Source organism: Cyprinodon tularosa, unplaced genomic scaffold, assembly GCF_016077235.1.
Source record: "Cyprinodon tularosa strain WSP-4 unplaced genomic scaffold, ASM1607723v1 ctg1195, whole genome shotgun sequence".
Classification (NCBI taxonomy): Eukaryota; Metazoa; Chordata; class Actinopteri; order Cyprinodontiformes; family Cyprinodontidae; genus Cyprinodon; species Cyprinodon tularosa.
This window is the reverse complement of record NW_024037998.1, coordinates 71,717-91,412: the sequence shown is the minus strand read 5'-3', so window position 1 is coordinate 91,412 and position 19,696 is coordinate 71,717. Positions and strand designations below refer to the sequence as shown.

Sequence of the window (19,696 nt, the reverse complement as noted above, 5' to 3'; positions counted from 1 at the left end):
CTATATTTTGACCAGAAACATGGTAACATGAATTTAATGAGGCAGTCATATGTTTTTTTTTTTTTATTAATAGACATTTTTATTGCTACAGAGGCTATTTCTCCTTAGTTGATGTTTTTCTGGGTAGGTCGTTGAAAAAAATAAGCTGGTATTTGTTCTTCTTTTAAACTTCTTAAATTTCCTGGTGGAACAAAAATTAATAATCCCTATATTGTTTCAAATATATTTCTCTCTACTATTATATACTATTATCTCTACTATAATAGAAGGAAATAATATATAAAGTGAAAAAAATATCTCCCATTATTATATGACTCTATTAGAGCTGCTAAAAAGAAAGGTCAACACAGTAAAATGAAAATAAAGATGGAAGGTATGAAGGTTGATTTGTTTCTTTGTTATCCAAATAAAAAACTTTACTTCGATGAAAAAAAATAATAATTCAAAGAAAAATTTTGTTCAAATGTATTTTTTGATGGTCTATATTTTTGCATTCACATACTTTTTTCCTTTGATTGAAAAGTTTTATTGTTGAAGTTATTTTATTTTTTTGAAAATATATTTTTTTATTGAACAATAAACAAATCTACCACCACAGGAAGGCCATTCAAAGTTTTATTAGACAGGAAATATCAATTCTGTTATGATATTGCGGAGATATGCACCATTTTCACCACAAGATGGCGACAGATCTCCACAGATATTAAGCGGGGCTGAGCGTGGAGCAAGCCGCCTGTTGGTGCTGTTCTGGGGCATGAGGCTCAGAGGAATGGGGCCGTCTTCCTCCCTGACCCCGGCCCGTCAATAGAAAAAAAAAAAAGGGTTTGGGATGCACGACGGAGCAGATGAACCACAACTCCCCATTACATAAAATCAGGGCTGCTGATACCACAGAAACATGGGGTATCCCATTCTTCTGGGAAAAAACGCAGCTGTTTGCCAGGAGTGAGTTTTTAAACTCCACACGTTTGCTTTATACTTTGTTTCTTTGAGCCGTTTGCTTTGATACAAACATCTGCAACGATGTGGGCTGTGGACTGGAGGAGTCGAACCGCTGCCACTGTACTCTGCCTTTTGGCATACCTTATCTCCAAAGCATCAGCGGAAGGCACAGCGACGCAAGGTAAAAAAGCAAAGTTAATTTAATGCTCAGATAGGAAGGCTAGCTGACCGCCTGGCAGGCTAACTGTGCCGCTAGATGCTGAGGTGGGATCCACATAAGCTAACGTTAGCATGTTAGCTGAAAATGCCTTAAAAACAATAACTTCATTCTCTTAAATGGCGAATAAACGCATTATTTAAGACAGCAATGAACCACCTTTATTTCACGCTAACCTACAGGAGTTTAATTTTGAAGACTTTAAACACGGGGACAGTTTAAGGGCGACTCCAGGTGTTCTAATGTGTCTTTTAAGTTTGCTTTGATTTTTTTTTTTTTTTTTTTTTAATAAGTGTGTTTGGTGAACTTGTTGTGCACTTTATTTCTTTTGGTTTTAAAGTTAATATGTTTTAGAGCTAATTATGTGTTTCTATTGCCTGTATAGAAGAACCCCCCCTTACTCAGGGGTGGAGCTAGATGGGGGGCCAGGGGTGGCCATGACCACCCTAAGTCAATTGTTGGCCATACCCCTACCACTTTTTCCCTCTAAACCCTGGTGTACACTGTGCAAATATTTTTTAAATCGTTGCACGCAGCTACTGCTCACACTGTACGACTAAAGGGCTGGTTATACTCCCCGCAGCAGTGTGTCGCTGTTAGGTTGACCAGACATTTTTGATTTATGCTCAATTTTAAGGGTAGTCTCCGCTTTACGCTGTGGGTCTAGATACGACCGAGGCGGAGAGGTAGTGGGGACAAGTTTGTCCGACAACGGAGGTACATGACGGCGAAAAAGAGCTGGGATCCAGGTGGAAAAAGGGTCCCAGTGTTCTCACGCACCTCGCTCCTCTAGCTGCGGTCATAAAAACAGTACAAGCCGCCCTCCTGTCTGCGGCACTGTCTGCGGTCACCTACAATTCGGGAGAGGTGCAGTAGAGTGTCTGCAGAAGGGGCGGGGACATCTCTGCGTTCATCGCAACACCTACACAGGCGACCACGTCGTACTCGGCTCCGCAGTGAGATGGAGCTGCTCTGACTCGTCTATCCGGAAGCCAAACAAATAGAAGGGGAATATTAAGCTGTCTAGAGTGAAACACGCTGCCTTGGCAATTTGTGCAATGTTGTGATCTGAAAGCCCTAAGAAGAAAAGGCTACGACATATTTGGACAAAGACATGGCTGAGCAGACGTGGTTACTACGGCCTGTTAATTTTACAGAAAGAACTCTATTTCACTTATTGCTTCTGTATTCACATCTGAGAGGAAGAAGAAAAAGAAGAATCCTTGTTTGCGCATTCATACTGAGCGATTTGCCCACGGCGGTCGGGAGAAAATCAAACATGTTTAATTTTCTCCCGACGATTCCTGATCGGGAGGTGGTCGTGAGAGGCAGATCCCCCTCGTTACCCCCTGTACACTACACAACGCCTGATTAGGCTGAAAGTTGTCCCGATTGAAAAATTCTCGCACAACTGGAAAATCGTACAGTGTACGCCTTGCGTAATACAGACAGTGGCAGCAGTAGTACTCTCAAGTAGAATATTCAAACCATTTTAATTTTTATTAACATTTACTTGACAACAAAGATACTGTGGTTAATTATGCACATAAATATGATGAAATTCAAGATAAGTACATAATTCATGCTCTTTTCAGAACTAGATTATGTGTTATATGGGGTAAGGAGAAAATTGTTTCTGCAAGTCATCTAGGAGTCTTCAGTGAAATCATAGATAAATAACTATTTTAATAAAAACCTATTAAATAATCAATTTATGTAGAGATTTTTACTTGTAAATATATTTTTTTGCAGAATGATTATTGATAAAAATAAGTAATGTCAATGGAAAACTGATATTGCCATGAATCATACCTTCTTTTATTACTTATTTTATTGTTTAGAATGTTAGAAAAAGGCTTGATCAAGTAATCTTACTAAAACAGGGAACGAAAGTCAACAACAAAAGGTATGACAACAACTAACCCATGTAAAATTATCCAATGAGTAACAGATATTTACTGTTTCCATCGGCATGAAAATATCAGATTTTAGATGCCGGCCAATAACATCCGACTTTAGCTTTTTTGGCTAATATCGGACCGATATCCGGTATTAACGGTATTGTGGAGGATTTTAGCGCATTTTTTAAAAGACCTGCCTTCTTCACTTTAAAGAAAAACCCAAACACTATCCATCCTGTGAGAAATGGTGGTGGCAGCATCACGCTCTGTTTTTTTTTAATCTAAACAAGGAGAGGGAAACTAGAGAGAGTTGGCTTGAAATAAAAACAGCAAAATAACTTGTTGGAGGTTTTAAAATATTCAGTATTTAAATATATGATTTAGTATTTTCAAAAATATAATAGACCCGCCTCTCTCTATAATAGACCCAACTTTTTAAAAGTTACTGTTCTCATAGCTCATACAGGCTTACTGTGTTCTTATATAAAGAGGGTACTATATAGTGGACTTTACTCAGTTAACTTGCCGTTCGGACAGATCATCACTGCTTTTTCTTCCATTGGTCATGTAACTCCTCCTCCACCTGCACCATCTTTGTTATTAGTACCCGACAGCAGGCCGCTGTGACAGCAAATCCCATAATGCTTTGCGAGGAGAGCTCTCTGCACAAAGCATTCCGGCATATTTTCCTCTTCTGAGGCCTTTCTTTTCTCCTCGTACACTTCGTAGACTCTTTTTCTCTTACGACCCTCAGCTATTTTCAGAGAACCATGCTGAGAAAAGTGAGCTTCAATGACTCACTGACTGAAACCATAGCTCACCACATATACAAGCCTAAAAAGATACCCAAAAGGGACGAGCACGTAGGACGGCCTTACATAAACATATCACCAGAATCATTGACAATTAGGGGGAACAATTTATTTAGATGATCCAGCCGGAAATAAAAGATCATCCTCTATGCCTTTGACATCAGATCAGGACATCTCTATTTCTAGTAGACTTAATTTCTTTTTTTTAGTTAAAATTTTATGTCTGGACGTAAAAAAAAAACAAAAAAAAAAACGGGAAAGTGACATTAGAGAACAAGTTATATATTCAGCCATATTCATAGCATTTAGGTCCAACATTTTAAAACTGAAATATTTTCATTTTTTTCTACAGCTCAACCTTATCATGTAATGGTTAAAATAAAACGGATATATCTTTTTCGTGATTAAGGATATTTGTCTGTCTGCTGAGTGTTTTACTTTTAGCAGCTGACTGCTAAATTATATTTGTTCCTAAATAAATCTTTTTGTTTAATAAAGGCATGAGGATGTGTTTGAGTTTAGGGAATGTATATAATACTTTTAAGGTATACATTTTTAAATTTATTTTTTTGTAGCACGTTTCTTAAAACAAAATGTCTGAGTGTGGATGTTTGCAGCTCCTAAATAATGAGTTTTTTGCCTGTTAAACTTAAATTCTAATTCATTCACCCAGTAACTTTGTGGGAATATGGAAATATTAAAAATGATTATGAAATGCAATGAAGTGAAGTTTAGAGTACCACATTCTCATAGAGGATGTGTTGAGTGAACATGACCATGTTCTCTTCGGCTGGTTTGTACAGTAAACACTTCTGTTATGGTAAACTTTCACCTCACAATGCACAGGCTGACAAAGATGTAAAGCAGCTATAAAGCCTAGTTATCTATTTGCATCAAATTCAGTCGCCAACTTCAAAACTGCCCTGTCATAGGAGCTATTTACACAAATCCATATCTGTTTTAGCCATCGCTTTTATTTATCATCACAGACTCATGTTGCTGTTGTCTCTGTTCACTTACACGGATGGCTGGCCTACATTTGTCCGTTCTCCTCACTTGTTTTTACATAGGGGATCATAAACGTACACATACAGTCATGTTTACTATAAATAAGCCTTAAATGGAAACAGGTTTTCTTTAAGCAACAGTTGAACAATTTTAGGATCAAATCCATGATCATTTTACAGATTGTAAATCTTTTAATCTCAGCTCAGATCTGTGTCCTCCTCTGGTGTTCGTTTTGTCTCAGACTGACCTTTTTGGGTGTCTCAAAGGAGAGAGCTTGATCAGGTCGATACCAGGGATTCATTCTGATGTATCCTGCAAGCACAATGGCCGAGTGGAGCCAGACAGACCTTCAGCCCGCAGATATAGATCTCATTTACAATACTGCTGCCCAGAGAAGGCATGGTGCTGCATCCTTTAATATAAAAACATTTTCCAAAGCAGAAAACTGTATCAAACTGCTGCTGTCTAACAAAATGGGATTTTTGGATCAGATTATGCTTGTTTGAAGACACTAGCTTAGCTTTAGGACGATACGTCAGACCATTAAGAGAGCTGTAGTCAGAGATTAGGCCATTGACCTTTTAGCCTAAGAGGAGAGGCTTACTGTGTTTTGACGGGAACGGAAGAGTCCATTTGCTCTCTATTCTAATGATGTAACCCAATTACCTCCTCCCCTGCTGAGTTGATGAGGCTGACGTTACCTTTAAATCCATAGGAATAAAAATAGTAGTCTGGACCTGACACCTTTGATGGCTTGGCTCTCTACCTTATATAAACCATGAATTTGTGTATGTTTTGCATTGCCAACTGTGACCAATGCTGGCAAACGATGCTGCCCCTACTATTTTTCTTTTCTTTTGTTTTGTTTTTTTTACACGCAGACATCTGTTTTTAATTACTTTGCCTGAAAATGTAAGACAAATGCGAGACTGGTTATCTTTGAGAAACTAACCAGAGTATTAGATCTACGTTTAAAGTGCTTTTTGCGGAGAATTCTGTTGATTTAAGGAAACAAGCTTGTCTGGCACAAATTTTATCTCTCACTGGCTGTTTGTTATGAAGATGTTCAGATTTTTGTTTTTCTTGCATAACATAGCCTGTTGCTTGTGAATTATAAAGGGCAAGCTTTTGATTACACAACAAAATGAGCAATAAACTGAAAGAAAAAGCTAAAAAGAGATGAAACAAAATGCAGTGCTTGATGGAAGCAAATTGTTTATGTATCTCATAAAAAAATAAGGCTTATTGAAGTAACAGAATATTCTTAAATTCTCCAAACTGTAGCGCACTGTAACACCTATAACAAAGCTTGTCATGGTGGTATTCTGTGCATTTAATCAGCATTGAAACATCTTGTCTAATAAATACTAGTAGCACCTCAATGACTGACTTTATGCTACATGCTTAATAAAGAACAGCTACAAACAGTTAAAATGCGAAAGTTTAACTCTTGTTAATGTGAGAAGCATCCACCTTTACTGCAGAAGTCATCGGGTCGCAATGATCTTATAATTCTCACACTGAAGGTTGATATTTCAACTTCGAAGCACAAATAAAACCTCATTACTCCTGTGAATACTAGTTTGCAGTCAGACATGGGGTCAGTATTGGCCTTAAGACTTTGTGCTACTGGTTAAATATTACATTAGCAATAAAAATGCTCAAAATAGCATTCACATTGAAAATGCATAACAATTGAAATGTATTAAATAACAATTATTTCACTCAAACTGGTTTCTCCTGATCTGAATATTGCACATGCTGATAGTGTAATGATAATGTATGTTTTAATTTTTATTTTTGCAGCTCTAGTGTCTTAGCTCCAAGAGCTTGGCTTTTAGCAGGTCTCTGCGGAGACTATTTGATGTAGATGTGTTGGACTGAGAATTTTAGACTCAAGCTGTAAAGTCCAGCTCTTTGATTTTCATACAGCACATTATTATAATTAAAAAGGCAGTCAAGTTATATTGTAAGAATAGACGGCTGGTTCCATTTTATTTACTTTTCCCCACAAAACTGGTAAAGAGATGTGTACAAAATAAAAATATGAAGAAAAAGAGGTCAATTACACTATCACTTAAAATAAATAAAAAGCAAATGAAACAATTTGCCATAGGTAGCAAGCAAAACCAACACTATTGTTGAACCCTAATTTCCACAGCTTTTAATTTTTTTTTCCTTAATAGATCTGAGCATCTATATGACAATACAATTTTAGTCAATAACCTTCTGATTTTTCACTATACATTAAAGTCTAAGATTACAGCATTTGTCACAGACTGACGATCCGGATTCTATAGTTTTATATGGTTATGTGTTGGTTTTTTTGTTTTTTTAAGAGATATACGTTTACTGAAAAATATATTGGCCTAAATAGCCTTCTTTATTTTTACCCTCTACGTATAAAAAAATCATTTTATGAGCACACTGAAACCTCAGTGGTTCAGCACGGATACGTCTTATGCTTGTTGCCTATTTTCCTGAATTTACCTCTGGTTGCAAGTTCAAGCTCAATTGAAGTGTGATATTCAAAGTGGATTTTGTGGATACTCTAAAGCGACTGATATCCAGCTCAATTTAGGCACCAATGGCAACTCTATTATCAAAAAATAAATAAGTAAATTAAAATAAAAACGCTGTTTTGCCTCTGTAGAGCAAATAGTTTTTAGAATGTCATATTGGAGGAGTTTAACAAACTTGGCAAGTTATTTTTCCTATGTTTGTTCAGGCATCTTTTGCGGGTATTCCTGGCAGTCCTGAGACTTTTATTTTGTTTATATAGATATTGAAATTATATTATAATAAAGAAATATATTTTGATTTAGTTTTAGGTAAATTTTGTCTAAGCCTAAATATAAGACAGTTCATTCTAACCTCCTGAAATCTTGGTTTAGTTTTCCTTCTTTCTAAACAACAAGGATTCATTATGCTCAAATATTAGATTTGATCATTCTAATGCAAAATATTACTTGGACCTCAGAGAATCTTTAGAAAAACAGGAGAGAATCCACAGTGAAAGGTTTCCTCTGCTTTCCCGTCTCGTCACATGACTGTTGGATGGTTTCATAATTAAACATGTGCTTCTAATTTAGATGAATTGCCAGTCTTTCGCATTACAGTTCATTACAATATATGGGGAAAAGTGGTTTTCTTTTACTGATTATATTTAAAACTTTTCAAGCAATTTGTGATTAAAAAGGTTATTTTTCTTAACATATGCCGCTTTGTTTTAGATTTTGATTTTGCAGTTGGTTGTCTGAGAATTTTAAAGATCTATTAAAAGATATGATTTTATATTTGTTTGAGGTTTATAAAAGCAACCGATAATATTCTGTTGACTGTATTAAGGCTATGGTAAGGTTGTTTATCTGTGAGTCTTTTTAGCCTATTATGCTTTTCTCTGAAAGAAATGCTATAGAAGAGGATGCATAAGAGAAAAGAAATATATTTTTGTTTCCTACCCTTCCAGTTGTCAGTGGTCAACTATTATAAACCATATAAAGAGTGCAGAGGCTCTTTTACTAGTTGTAACATCCATGAAGCTGGTCAGCAAGTGTATTAAACATATTTGATTGTCTTTTGAGAAAAGCAGGCCTAATTTCCTATTGGAAACAAATGTTTTAGTTTTCTATTTAATCGTGTTAATTTTCTTGGACAATAAATGCTTTCCCTAGTTAACTGTAGAGCCACATTTCATGACAGTTAAATTAAAGTCTAAAACAAAACTGCAGCTTTTCTATACTCTGTTCAATATGTTCAGCCTTCCTGTTATCAGCAGAAAGTTTGGTTCTCTGATGCAGCCCAAATGAATCAAAGATATATCTTGACACATTGTGGATAGTTTTTGGGGGCTTACAGCTTAATTTTAATTAAACAGAGAGGTTGAAAACAACAAAAGATTGTTTTCAACCTCTTTGCCCATAAGAAGTTGGGTTTGACTTTGAAATTTCTGGTTGGCTGATCACACTGAAATCAGATCCTGATCACTTGAGTCTGCTGTTCGCTGCATTTGTGTAATGAATTAAACTGAAATGCAGCCGACATGCAACAGCTTGCAGCTTGAACTGATTTTGTTTAATTTTTTTTAGAACTTAATTTATTGTAAAAATATAACTAAAATGGTCTAATACTGTATATCAAATAATGTATATTGATAAAACTTTTAGCAACAGAAAAGATATGAGCTTGTTGAGTTCTAGTGTTTCTGCTTTCTGCACCATTATGTATAGTGTGCAAAAAAGCTATTGACTTTCCTCCCCTTATTTGGAAGAACATTTAGGTATTTCACACAGACAGAAACCCAGTGGAGGCTACCCATATCAGCCATTCTGAGCTCTTTATAGCCCCAGTTAGAAGTGGCTCTCCAAAAACCTTACATTTGTAAACCTGCAGATTGATTTTAGTTTTTTTTCTCCTCATTTTGCTCTCATTGAATCAGCTTTCTTTTAAACAGAGAATCACCCAGCTGTGTTTGCTGTTGTCTTTGGTAATCATTAATCAGAGATGGTGTTGGTTAAATTAAAAGCCTTGATGCCTTTAGTTTTCATACACACATTGGAGGACGTCTGTGAGTTAAGATCCTCGTTTGAAATATGGGGTCTTGGGTCGGAACAGACCGATCACCTCCTCCTCTCACGTTTGTTAGAGCAAGGAACATGGACTCCTAGCTTGTTTAACCATGATGTCACCTCTGTAGTGACTTATTGGATGAGCACTGGGAGGAGGCTGTTGGATTTGTTCTTGCGATTTAGGCCCAACCCTCCCAGAGGAGTATTTCTTTTTTAAATGAACACAGCTGGTACCCCTAGCAGCATATCTGTGGGAGTGGGACAGGACATGAGGTCATAAAAGGCAATGAACAGTTCAGTTTTTTAAAGGGGGGGGGGGGGGGCTGCTTGCATTGCAGTGGAAGGGATAGATTGAAGTAGATTGAAGCAGAACTCAAGCTGCAGGATAATGGTTGGTTTAGTGTAGGACTGAGTCTCTGTTCTGCCAAATCTGGCTTTGCACTAAGCACCAGTTACCTTCCACCCATTTATCCCAGGCAGATAACTACTGTTAGGTGGAGCCTGCACTGTGGCTGAACTCTCCTCTTCATGCCGACCGAGTGGATTCCCCCTGACCAGGAGATCCCTCAGTGGGGGGAGGGTAATGTGTCTAGTCAAGGATAGGATAGGTATGCGTTTCACTTAGGGTGGGGTTTTCAAGAAGCAGTCCAAGCACAGTTTAGTGGAGACGGAGCAGTGGAGAAACCTTTTAGCTGTAAGTGAGGGGTCACCATGGGTCAGACAGGGTTCTGGCTGTCTTGTCTGTAAAGAGGACCAGAAATCTGTGGCATTGTGTGTTTACAGTGTTTTTCTTCATGGTTGTTTTTATCATATCCCCTGTTTGTGGGCATAAATGGACCTTTGGCTTTTTTTTTTTAAATTAATTTAATTTCCTTTGGTGTGTACCTGCATTGTAGAACTAGAAATGGCAAGTTCTGCTAATTGCTCTTATAAAATGTATCAAACTTTGCCTTAGTACTGCATCATTTTTAACAAGAAATAGACTTGAACTGTGCAAGCCAATCAAATATTTATGGTTTGGTTCAGAAGTGGTTTATTTATGGTATGGTTCAATATTAGCCCTGGCTCTATGTTTAGGGTCTCTATCTTCTAAAAGGTGAATCTGTGGCGTAGTTTCTAGTTTTTATTTATTTTTTTCAGCTTCTGACATGTTTCTTCCAGTATTCTTCTGTATTTTAAACCATCCATATTCTTCCATGCCCCTTCTTATAGAAACATCCCCATATCCTAATGCTACTGCCACCATGTTTCACAATCAGTTGTTGGTGGTGGTAGTTTTCTGCAAGCATAGTGTTTAAACTGCAACTCCAAGATGTCAACAGATATTTCCAATTGAGCTGTGGATCTCTGTAGGTCCTCCAGAGTTACCATGGGCACATTGACTGCACTTCTGATGTTTGCCATCTTTGCCTAATCTATCAGTTTATACTAGTGCTTTATATTAGGAAAATATGGAACTTAAAATATGAGAGAATTCATTCGGCTAAAATCAGTACCCACTCCTATACAGCTCTATTTTAAAAATACAGTGATTAGGGCTGAAACAATCGGATTAATCATAATTAATCAATTATTGAAGTTATCATCATATTTATTAATTGAATGTATGGTTTTAGAGTATAGAGACTCTAACACGTGCCTTTAGCTGACAGAGCAAACCACTTATAGCAGTAATTATACCAAAATTTAAAAGAAATATATGAACATTTTGCATTTAAAATAACAAAAAATATTTTTCATCTGTCAAAATGCTCTATCCAGAACTCCTAAAGTGGAAAAGTTTTAGTTTTACCTGGTTTGATTTCGTAAAAAGTGTTCTTTTAGGAATCCGACTACTACCGGTATTATTCAATTTGCAAAATAATCGTTAGTTGCAGCCCTAGATGTGATAGATTTTAAAATCTTAGGATACCTCACCTTTTTTTTTTTTTTATGAGGCATTTATTTGCTAATGCTTTCTAACAAACCTCTGTGACCTTCTCTAAACAACCAGAATCATACTGACAATAATTTTTAAGTTACATTATATACAGGTGGAATGTATTTACTAATATAGTGATTAATGAAGTTAATTAGTTGCTTTTTTAGAGAGCAAACAAGGCTGAAGACGAATGCACACCACTCTTTACAGTTTTCTCAAAAATGAAGAAGAAAAAAAGGAAAAGTAATGTATGGTTATTTTCCCCCTTCACAGTGCAATAATTTGTGTTTTCAACTCATAAAATCCCAATAGAATAAATCAAAGTTTTAACATAACCTAAAAAAAAAAACTTTACATTTGATTTTGGTATTATTTTCAGTTCTGTGGCAATTGTTATGTTAAGGCACAGGGTCCCTCTAGATTAGAGCAAAGAATTATGATTAATTACAAAGTATTTTTTAACTTCCTCAATTAGAGCGAAACCAGTTAGTAGAGAAAAATTCAGTCATTATTCTCGAAGATATATAATTTAAAAACCTCATCTTCCCTTGTGGCTAAACAGTGAATTCTGGTAGTTGTTTTATTAGATGATAAAGGATTATCTTCAGTGTGTTACAGTGTGTTAACATCTGCTTCTCAATTAGATTTTAATGAGTAAAACAATACTTTTGAGGGGGAAATAAATATAGAATCTTGAGCTAAAATAAAGTTTAAACCCAACCTGTTTTTACAGCATTCTTATCTGCAAAAGTGTCTTATAGAGCAGAATACTCTAATGAAAGTCAAAGTGTACTACTTTATCTGTTAAATAGGTAAAACTAACTTAATGAATTGATACTATTTTCATTTTAGTTTTACATTTTGCATTCTTCAAGGTTGTTAGGTTTATGTTTAAAAACAAGAAACGATATATATAGATATTGTTTTACCGTAATAGAATGTGAAAATGATCTGGTGTTTTCATCACTTTCTTTGATTATAGTCTTCCAGTAGTTTATAGATGCTCGAAGTTCAAAATTTGCTAAAATTGTGGGGCAGCTAACAAACATCACAACATCCAGAAAGAGGAAATCTTTCCTTTTTTTCCCATCACACTTATATAATAATAATATAATTATATGATAATCCAACACGTTTTATTTCTTTGACATTTAAATCATTTGGATTATTTAATCACTCTACAGAGTAGACATTTGTTAGGCAATCAGCCCTCTATGTTGTGTTGCTGCAGAGCAAAGTATTAAGCTTAAGTTTTAAATGATAGAATAAGGTCTATTTATATGTTAACATTAATGGAGGCTTTACACTGCCACAGTGATCTACTCCATACTTCCATTATCCATTAGGGCTGTTTATAATGGCGATTGTGTTTTTCTATCGGGTCCAAGGCTTCTTTGAGAGACGGAAACGATCCATTGTGTTGGAGGGGAAGTGCCACTGGCTCGGACCCAGAAAATGGTCAGACTGGGATGTGGATTAGAGGCCAAACGCCTGGCACAAAAACTAAGCCTAGATAATGACATGCTGGTATTTTAGATGGCTTTAATTATAACACCACTGTGTTTTTCACCCGTTTCCACTGTGATTAAGATTTTATACGCTGCAAGGCGCAATTAAAGCTATAATCTTACCACACTGTTTGTTGGTCTGTTCGCAGATGTGACTCTGAAGGTCCACCTGAGCGACGCTAGCACTCAGCAGCCCCTGTTTGGAGCCACCGTGCAGCTCTTCGCCAATCACACTTCTGTAGCCACGGAAACCTCATCAAGTGATGGCAACACCTACTTGCAGTTCCCTTACAGCCTTGGGACACCGCTTGTTGTCACCGCAACCAAACAGGGATATGTGCCAAACTCGGTTCCCTGGACTCCGTCCAAATTACCGGGTAGGTAGATGTGCACAAGTGAGAGATATTTATAAGGCAAATGCATGAAATGACAATGAACTCTCCCCACAGAAACGGATCTGTTCATTATGTTTCACTTCTACTAGTTTGTGCGTGAAATAAACTGCTTGTGTGTGTCAGGTGTGTGAGCTTATGATGAGTGGAGTGCTTCATTACTAATTTATTATATCAGATGCCAAAACCCAGCAAGGGGTCTTCCTAAGCCCTTTCAGTAAGCACACACACACTCGTAGTGAATCCCAGGAGCCTGTGCTGCTCTGTGTGTGTCAGTGTGACTTTAGGGGGTTTATTTGGGGGAAGGTTATTACAAGCCAACAGAACGGCAGCCAATTGGATTATCACGCTTACCAGCTCTGAACAATGAAGGAGTGAAAGGAAGGAAGGGAAGTGGAAAGCGGTACAGTTTGCTGGGTCAGGCGTCTGTCCTGCTGCACACAGGATGAAAGCTGGGCTATTAAAAATGTAGAAAGCTACATTAATGACTTGTAATATCTGATAATGATCAGTAAATTGTCCAGGTAGTTTGCTGTTTGTTCATCAGACAGTGAATATATTCTAAGTTTTAACACAACTGCATGTTGTTCTGCTTCCTTTTTTTTTTAGTGTTTTCCTCCATCAGTCTGGATCTCCTTCCAGAACGTGCTGCTACCCTAATGGTGTATGATGATGTTGTTGAGATTAAGTCAAGTCAACAAGGTAAAAAAGTCCTGTGTCTTTAACTGTTTTTTGAGTCAAACATGTTCACTGTCCTAACGATTCTGTTAGAAATTTAGGACTTCACACTTGCAGCTCCCAGCTTTTAGAGATGCACTCAGAAATTGGTGACCAAAATTGGCTTAATTTTCAGCTTGTTAGCCTACATTCATCCTCACCAGAATCTACATCTGATCTTTTCTGATCAGCAAACCTTTGCTAAACCAGTTCAAGCTGATAACAAGTCTCTTTCTGTTGAGAGAATAATCCAAGTTGGTATCTGTTTTCAGTGAGGTGTTTAGAAGTAAAGTAAGAGGCTTTTTTTATCTGCTGATTATTGCAACTGCCAGACTTTTGACCAATACCAGTTATTTTGGGACCCTGCCATTTGCTTTTACTGCTTTATTAATATACTTGGAAAAAGTTGGCAGCTTAAAGGAAATTTCCGCCACATGATGTTAGTTTAAACTTTTTTTGGGGTAGATAACTGGGAAGCTTTACTGCTCGTTTTATCCAAAAATACCTTTGAGCTTTCAGCTTCTCTTCAATATTGAATCTGATAGATGTGGAAAAGTACATACACATTTGTCACATTTGTGATTTTATACTTGTGTTTATTTTTAAGGTTGCCTTTTTTATACCTGGCTGGGGGACTACCGATGAAAATTAGCACTCCTTAGCTAACTCTGGTATATTTCCATTGTTTTAATGTTGATTAATGTACACTGTCCCCTTTCAAATAAACAATAAATGAAATGAAATGAAGGAAATCTGTCAAGAACAGGGTTTGTATAGTTCATAGTCTATTTCCATTCAGTGAAACATGTTCTGCCAAACAGGCAACTACAAAGTTAATCAGCAGGAAAAAAATGATTAATGAAAATAAAGGACTAAAGGTTGATTAAATATTTGTTATTATTTTTGCACCATATTGCTTTTGCATAAGAAAATGACTGGACTGAGCCACCCAGTGAGATGTAGATCAACGGTTCTACAAGCTGACATCATTATGTTTGAAACATTATCGTTGTTTGTGGCCAGCTGAAGCTGGTGTGGTTGAATATGACTGACTGGAGGCAACCTAAAGAAGGGCTCATCTCTGCAATCTAACCACAGCTGATTCCATGAAAAGGCCAGTAAACCCGATCTGCACCCAGGCCTTTGTTAATCCAGCACATTACAGTATCTTGTGCAACTTTAGATTTGACCAGCTTTTTTCCAACAATCTTCCCACTCCCCTGTAATTTATTGTTTGCTTTAGACTACCATAAAACTAAACTGCCAAAAAATTTAGATTTAAGAATCACTCATAAATATGTCAGCAACTCACCGTTGAACATATTTTTTAGGTTTTAAGTATTTTAACAATACATTAAGTAGTTTCTCTCCTACTTTCTTATAAATAAAAGTGGATGGATATTTTAAATATTAGAAGTAGAAATCCAATTTGCAATGACGAGTCATAATTGTGTCTTTGTAGTTTAGCCCTTTTTGTTCAGAAGTAATTGCATTAGACAAGGCTGTCATAGTAATTTGAATTGATTCAGTTTCTTTGTCTGCTGGCTCTTTTGTGTATTTGTAACCAGCCGGCTTGTAATTCATTCTTTTTGTCTCTGACGGCGAGAGAGAGAAAAAAATGACGGATATATTCAGCAGGCTCCATTAAGATGTAGACCTCCTAAAAACCATGAGGCTGGGGACCACGCTGAAGTGTGGTCCAGCTCTGTTTCCAGCTCTTTGTGTCAGTGTTTTGTGTCGGCGTAGCAGCACCTTGGGGAGTAATAAAGCTTGGCGTGTGGCACAAATAAAGGTAATAAAAGAGGAGAGGAAGAATCGTGTTATGTGTTGTTGGAGGTGGGTGGAGCAGTTTGGGGAGGGTGGGTGGTAGATGGTAGAAAGGGGGATGGGCAGTGAAGAGTCCAACAGAGGGAGGAACAGATGAGATGAGGGAAAAAGTGGAGGGAAAAGAAAACGGGCAACACAAAGAAATGCCTTTTAAACTTTGCTGTTAAGAGCAAGTTTTAAAACATGAAAGTGGACCTTCTACTCCCAGAAAGAGTCAAACTGGGAACACTTGCAGGCTGCTAGGTCTGTCTCATTGCTAAGGAATGTGCTCTGAACACAGTCGGACCACAATGACATCACCTGGCCAAGTCTGGATACATGCTCTTTTTTCTTATTATTACTTTAAACATAAAATGTATAGGCAAGCAGCAGATTTGCGGTCGGGAACTGTTCAATTTGCAGGGAAATGGCAAAAGAAGGCGTCAGGATGGTTCAGGGAAAAGGCCGGCGTCTGCATTATCTTTAAGGCATCGATCCTGAATCACTTCCATTAAATATGACTGAGTGAATATATAAAAAAAGCATTAGGCCAAGATGAGGAAAACAAAGATGCTTCGTATAACATGCTGGAAAAAATAGTGCAACATTTTGAATTCTAAACAGGTGCAAACCAATCTCCCATAACTTTCTTTCATACCTGTTTTTGATTTTCTTGAAAAAAAAAATCTTTCAAGTGTGTATTTTACCTACTTAGGACTTTACTTGTCAACGTTCATAATAGTGGTTGGTCTTAATTCAATGTGTCAGGAGTGTTTTTGACTGTGTATGCCATCTCATATGCCCCTCACTGGCCGGTTGGTGTTTAAGCGCTTCTAGAGGGTAAAAAAAAGGAAGCATGAATCTGTGAGCTGGTCTCCATGTGCAAAACTCACAACTGAACCAAAACTTGAAAGGTAGGGTTAAAGTAATGACATGAAAAACATGATGCATTTTGCAGAAACATGGGGGGGGGGGGGGACCTTTATTATCTTGTACTTTTTGCATATCTCTTCCCCTGCTGGTGTCCCAGAAGGCTTTGGAAGTTTTTTTTCCCTCTTATTTGACACAGTTTAAGATTGCAAATGGGTGAATATGTTTGATATGCTGAGTTTTAGATAATTTTTAGGAACAAAAACCTTCAATATGTTATTGGGCCTTGAGTTTGAACATTTGTATTTTTTAAATCAGTAGTGTGTTTTAAGGCTACCAGCATCCTCCGCGCCAGATGTGGCTCATAAGCCCATATTCTGTATACTGTAAATAACTTCAGCCATCAATTTTGTTTAACAAAACAATATTTAAAAAATACAAATTACGAGAAAAAGTCATTTTAGCTGTTTCGCTATTAAATTTGTGTAGCCCATTCTCCACAGAACAGCATAAGATGTACACGAAAGCATAGCTTTACTGAGAAATCTGCTTGGCTGGACCACAATACATCTGACCTGATAACTTTGAATATTTTCCTGTTTTAAAATTCAAATAAAAAAAGGAAATCTGTTGCTATGTAAAAGTAATTCCTTTTATATAACCAGCTGCTCCTTTTGCTTTATTTCTTTAAGCGGGCAGCCTTCTCTTAGTTTTCAAAGAACCAATTGAATAGAAAGTGTAAGTTCTCTGGTTCTCTAAAAATCTGGCACGTAGAAAAGGTTTGTTTATTTAAGTAGATCTGTGTGTTTTAAAGCAAAAAAAAAAAAAAACTGAACAAATATACAAAGAACCTTTGTGAACCTTCCTGTTTATAACCATTTGCACTGCAGAGCTAGGTTTTTGTTTTTATAAAAAAAAAAGAAATAAATTATGTGTATTTTATCCTGTATCACTATCACTCTTTGAAGACGCTTAAGCAAAAAGGGAACGATCTGTAGAATGTGGAATTTTTTTTGTCTGATTACTCGATTAAACATCACAATAATTGATAAAATTTATTTTAATAAATAATCTCATCTGCAGATTCTGGGCGGCAACAGTACAGGTCAGGGTCACACTAAAGGTCCAGAACAGAGTGGCTAAAGAAGGCATTTTTACAACAAAAATCCCAGCTGCAACCATTTGCACTGCAGAGCTAGGTTTTTTTTTTTTTTTTATAAAAAAAAAAAAATAAATTATGTGTATTTTATCCTGTATCACTATCACTCTTTGAAGACGCTTAAGCAAAAAGGGAACGATCTGTAGAATGTGGAATTTTTTTGTCTGATTACTCGATTAAACATCACAATAATTGATAAAATTTATTTTAATAAATAATTGTTTGTTACAGCCCTAGATTTCTGTCATCAGCCAACTTTTCTGTGCATCATTTTGTTGTTCACCGTGGAAATAATATTTGGGGAAATTGGAGACACTTGACTATGGTTTATTGATTTCTCAGTCTTAACCATCAACTTTCCTCAAGCTTTAAAATATTATATTTGCGGGTTGATTCAAAAAGTACTTAAATGGAAATAAACGTCCCTTGCTCTCTGACCTGCTTTTCCCTTTTAAAGGTTTAGGAGCCCAGCCCAGCATTCAGTTTCTGCGCAGAGCTCTCACTCTTCCCGCCAACACATCCTTCACAAACCTGACTGCTCTGCTCACTGTGGCGAGCTCCTCGTCACACATCCAGCACTTTCCTCATCTGCAGATTCTGGGCGGCAACAGTACAGGTCAGGGTCACACTAAAGGTCCAGAACAGAGTGGCTAAAGAAGGCATTTTTGCAACAGAAATCACAGCTGCAAGCAGCATAAAGCTGTAGTAAGGGACCGGGGAGTCGGTGTGTCAGTAGTGGTACATCGACTACCTCTGGAGGCTTTTCTGTTTTATCTACTGAAACACAATAACTCCTTTGTGCTCTCTGCTCTAACACAAACCCCATGGCCGCATGCTGTCAGGGAGTCTCTTCCACAGCTTCATATTTGCTATAATTGTGTATGTCCCCAGTCTTCCGTAAGCTTTAGCAGCTCTCCACATTTCTCTGTTTTATATGTTTTCCTTCAGGCAGCATTTGCATGTTTTCCCTTTGTGACGCTCAACATCTTGTCTCCAAGTTTTTACCCTTGTTTCCTTCTTTCCTGTTTTTCTGTGCTTTGTTTCCTGTCTGGCTCATTGGCTCTCCTTTATCTTAGCTGTTTGTTTTTATTGTTTTGTTACAACTGTGCTTTCTCCTCTGTCTCCACCCCCCCGCCTTGCACTGTTACCTTACTCCCGTTCACTCTCCTTTTTGCACCATTTTTCTCTTACCTTCTCTTGTATGGATCCTCACAGGCACAGAGAAGAAGTTTGAGCTGACCCCTGTAGCAGCCATCTCTGTACATCTGTTTGCCAGCGATGGAACAGATCTGCAGGTGAACGGACCAATCACCTTCTCCCTTCCCCTGCCGCCTGATAGCAACTTGAAGGAAAATGATCACCTCACTGCTGTGAGGTTTGATCCTCGCTTAGGTGAGTAGAAAATAAGTAGAGTAAAAGGAAATATAGGACCGTAAGGTCAAATATATTTATGACTGTTATCAAAATCAAAAAGTATAATGTCTCTCAATTACAGTGGCACTTATTTAAAAAAATGATTCCAGATTTAAACAAGAAACATTAAGACTTAATATGTCTGATTATTACAAAATAATATAAACCCTAAAAGGTATCAAGTTCACTTTAAATTTAAGATGTCAAGAGAGACTGTCTGAAAGTCTAAGGGTTTTATAATCTAATGCTAATTTTTATTCATGTATGACGTCGGAATGCTAAAAGGGCCCACATTTACTGAATACTCATACCAGCAGATTTATTTAATTAACACATAGGTAAACTATACTCCAGGCACATATATCTACCCTTTTTTGATCAACCAAATTAGATGTTATGGTAGTTGGGTCAACATTTAAAAGGAAGTCTAAAATTGACCAGTCAGGTCTACCTCTCTGGGAC

The 19,696-nt window shown here is 37.0% G+C and overlaps 1 protein-coding gene across 1 annotated transcript in view; it reads left to right on the top strand.

The window, feature by feature from the left end:
- The first annotated feature begins 759 nt into the window (after nucleotides 1-759).
- Nucleotides 760-19,696, top strand: part of fam171a1 (family with sequence similarity 171 member A1) — a 30,483-nt gene continuing 11,546 nt past the window's right edge. The window contains exons 1-5 of the mRNA XM_038269393.1: nucleotides 760-1,123; nucleotides 13,027-13,254; nucleotides 13,879-13,971; nucleotides 18,279-18,437; nucleotides 19,037-19,213. Coding sequence (XP_038125321.1) covers nucleotides 1,024-1,123; nucleotides 13,027-13,254; nucleotides 13,879-13,971; nucleotides 18,279-18,437; nucleotides 19,037-19,213 — 757 coding nt within the window. The 5' untranslated portion in view covers nucleotides 760-1,023. The remainder of the gene's footprint in view (nucleotides 1,124-13,026; nucleotides 13,255-13,878; nucleotides 13,972-18,278; nucleotides 18,438-19,036; nucleotides 19,214-19,696) is intronic.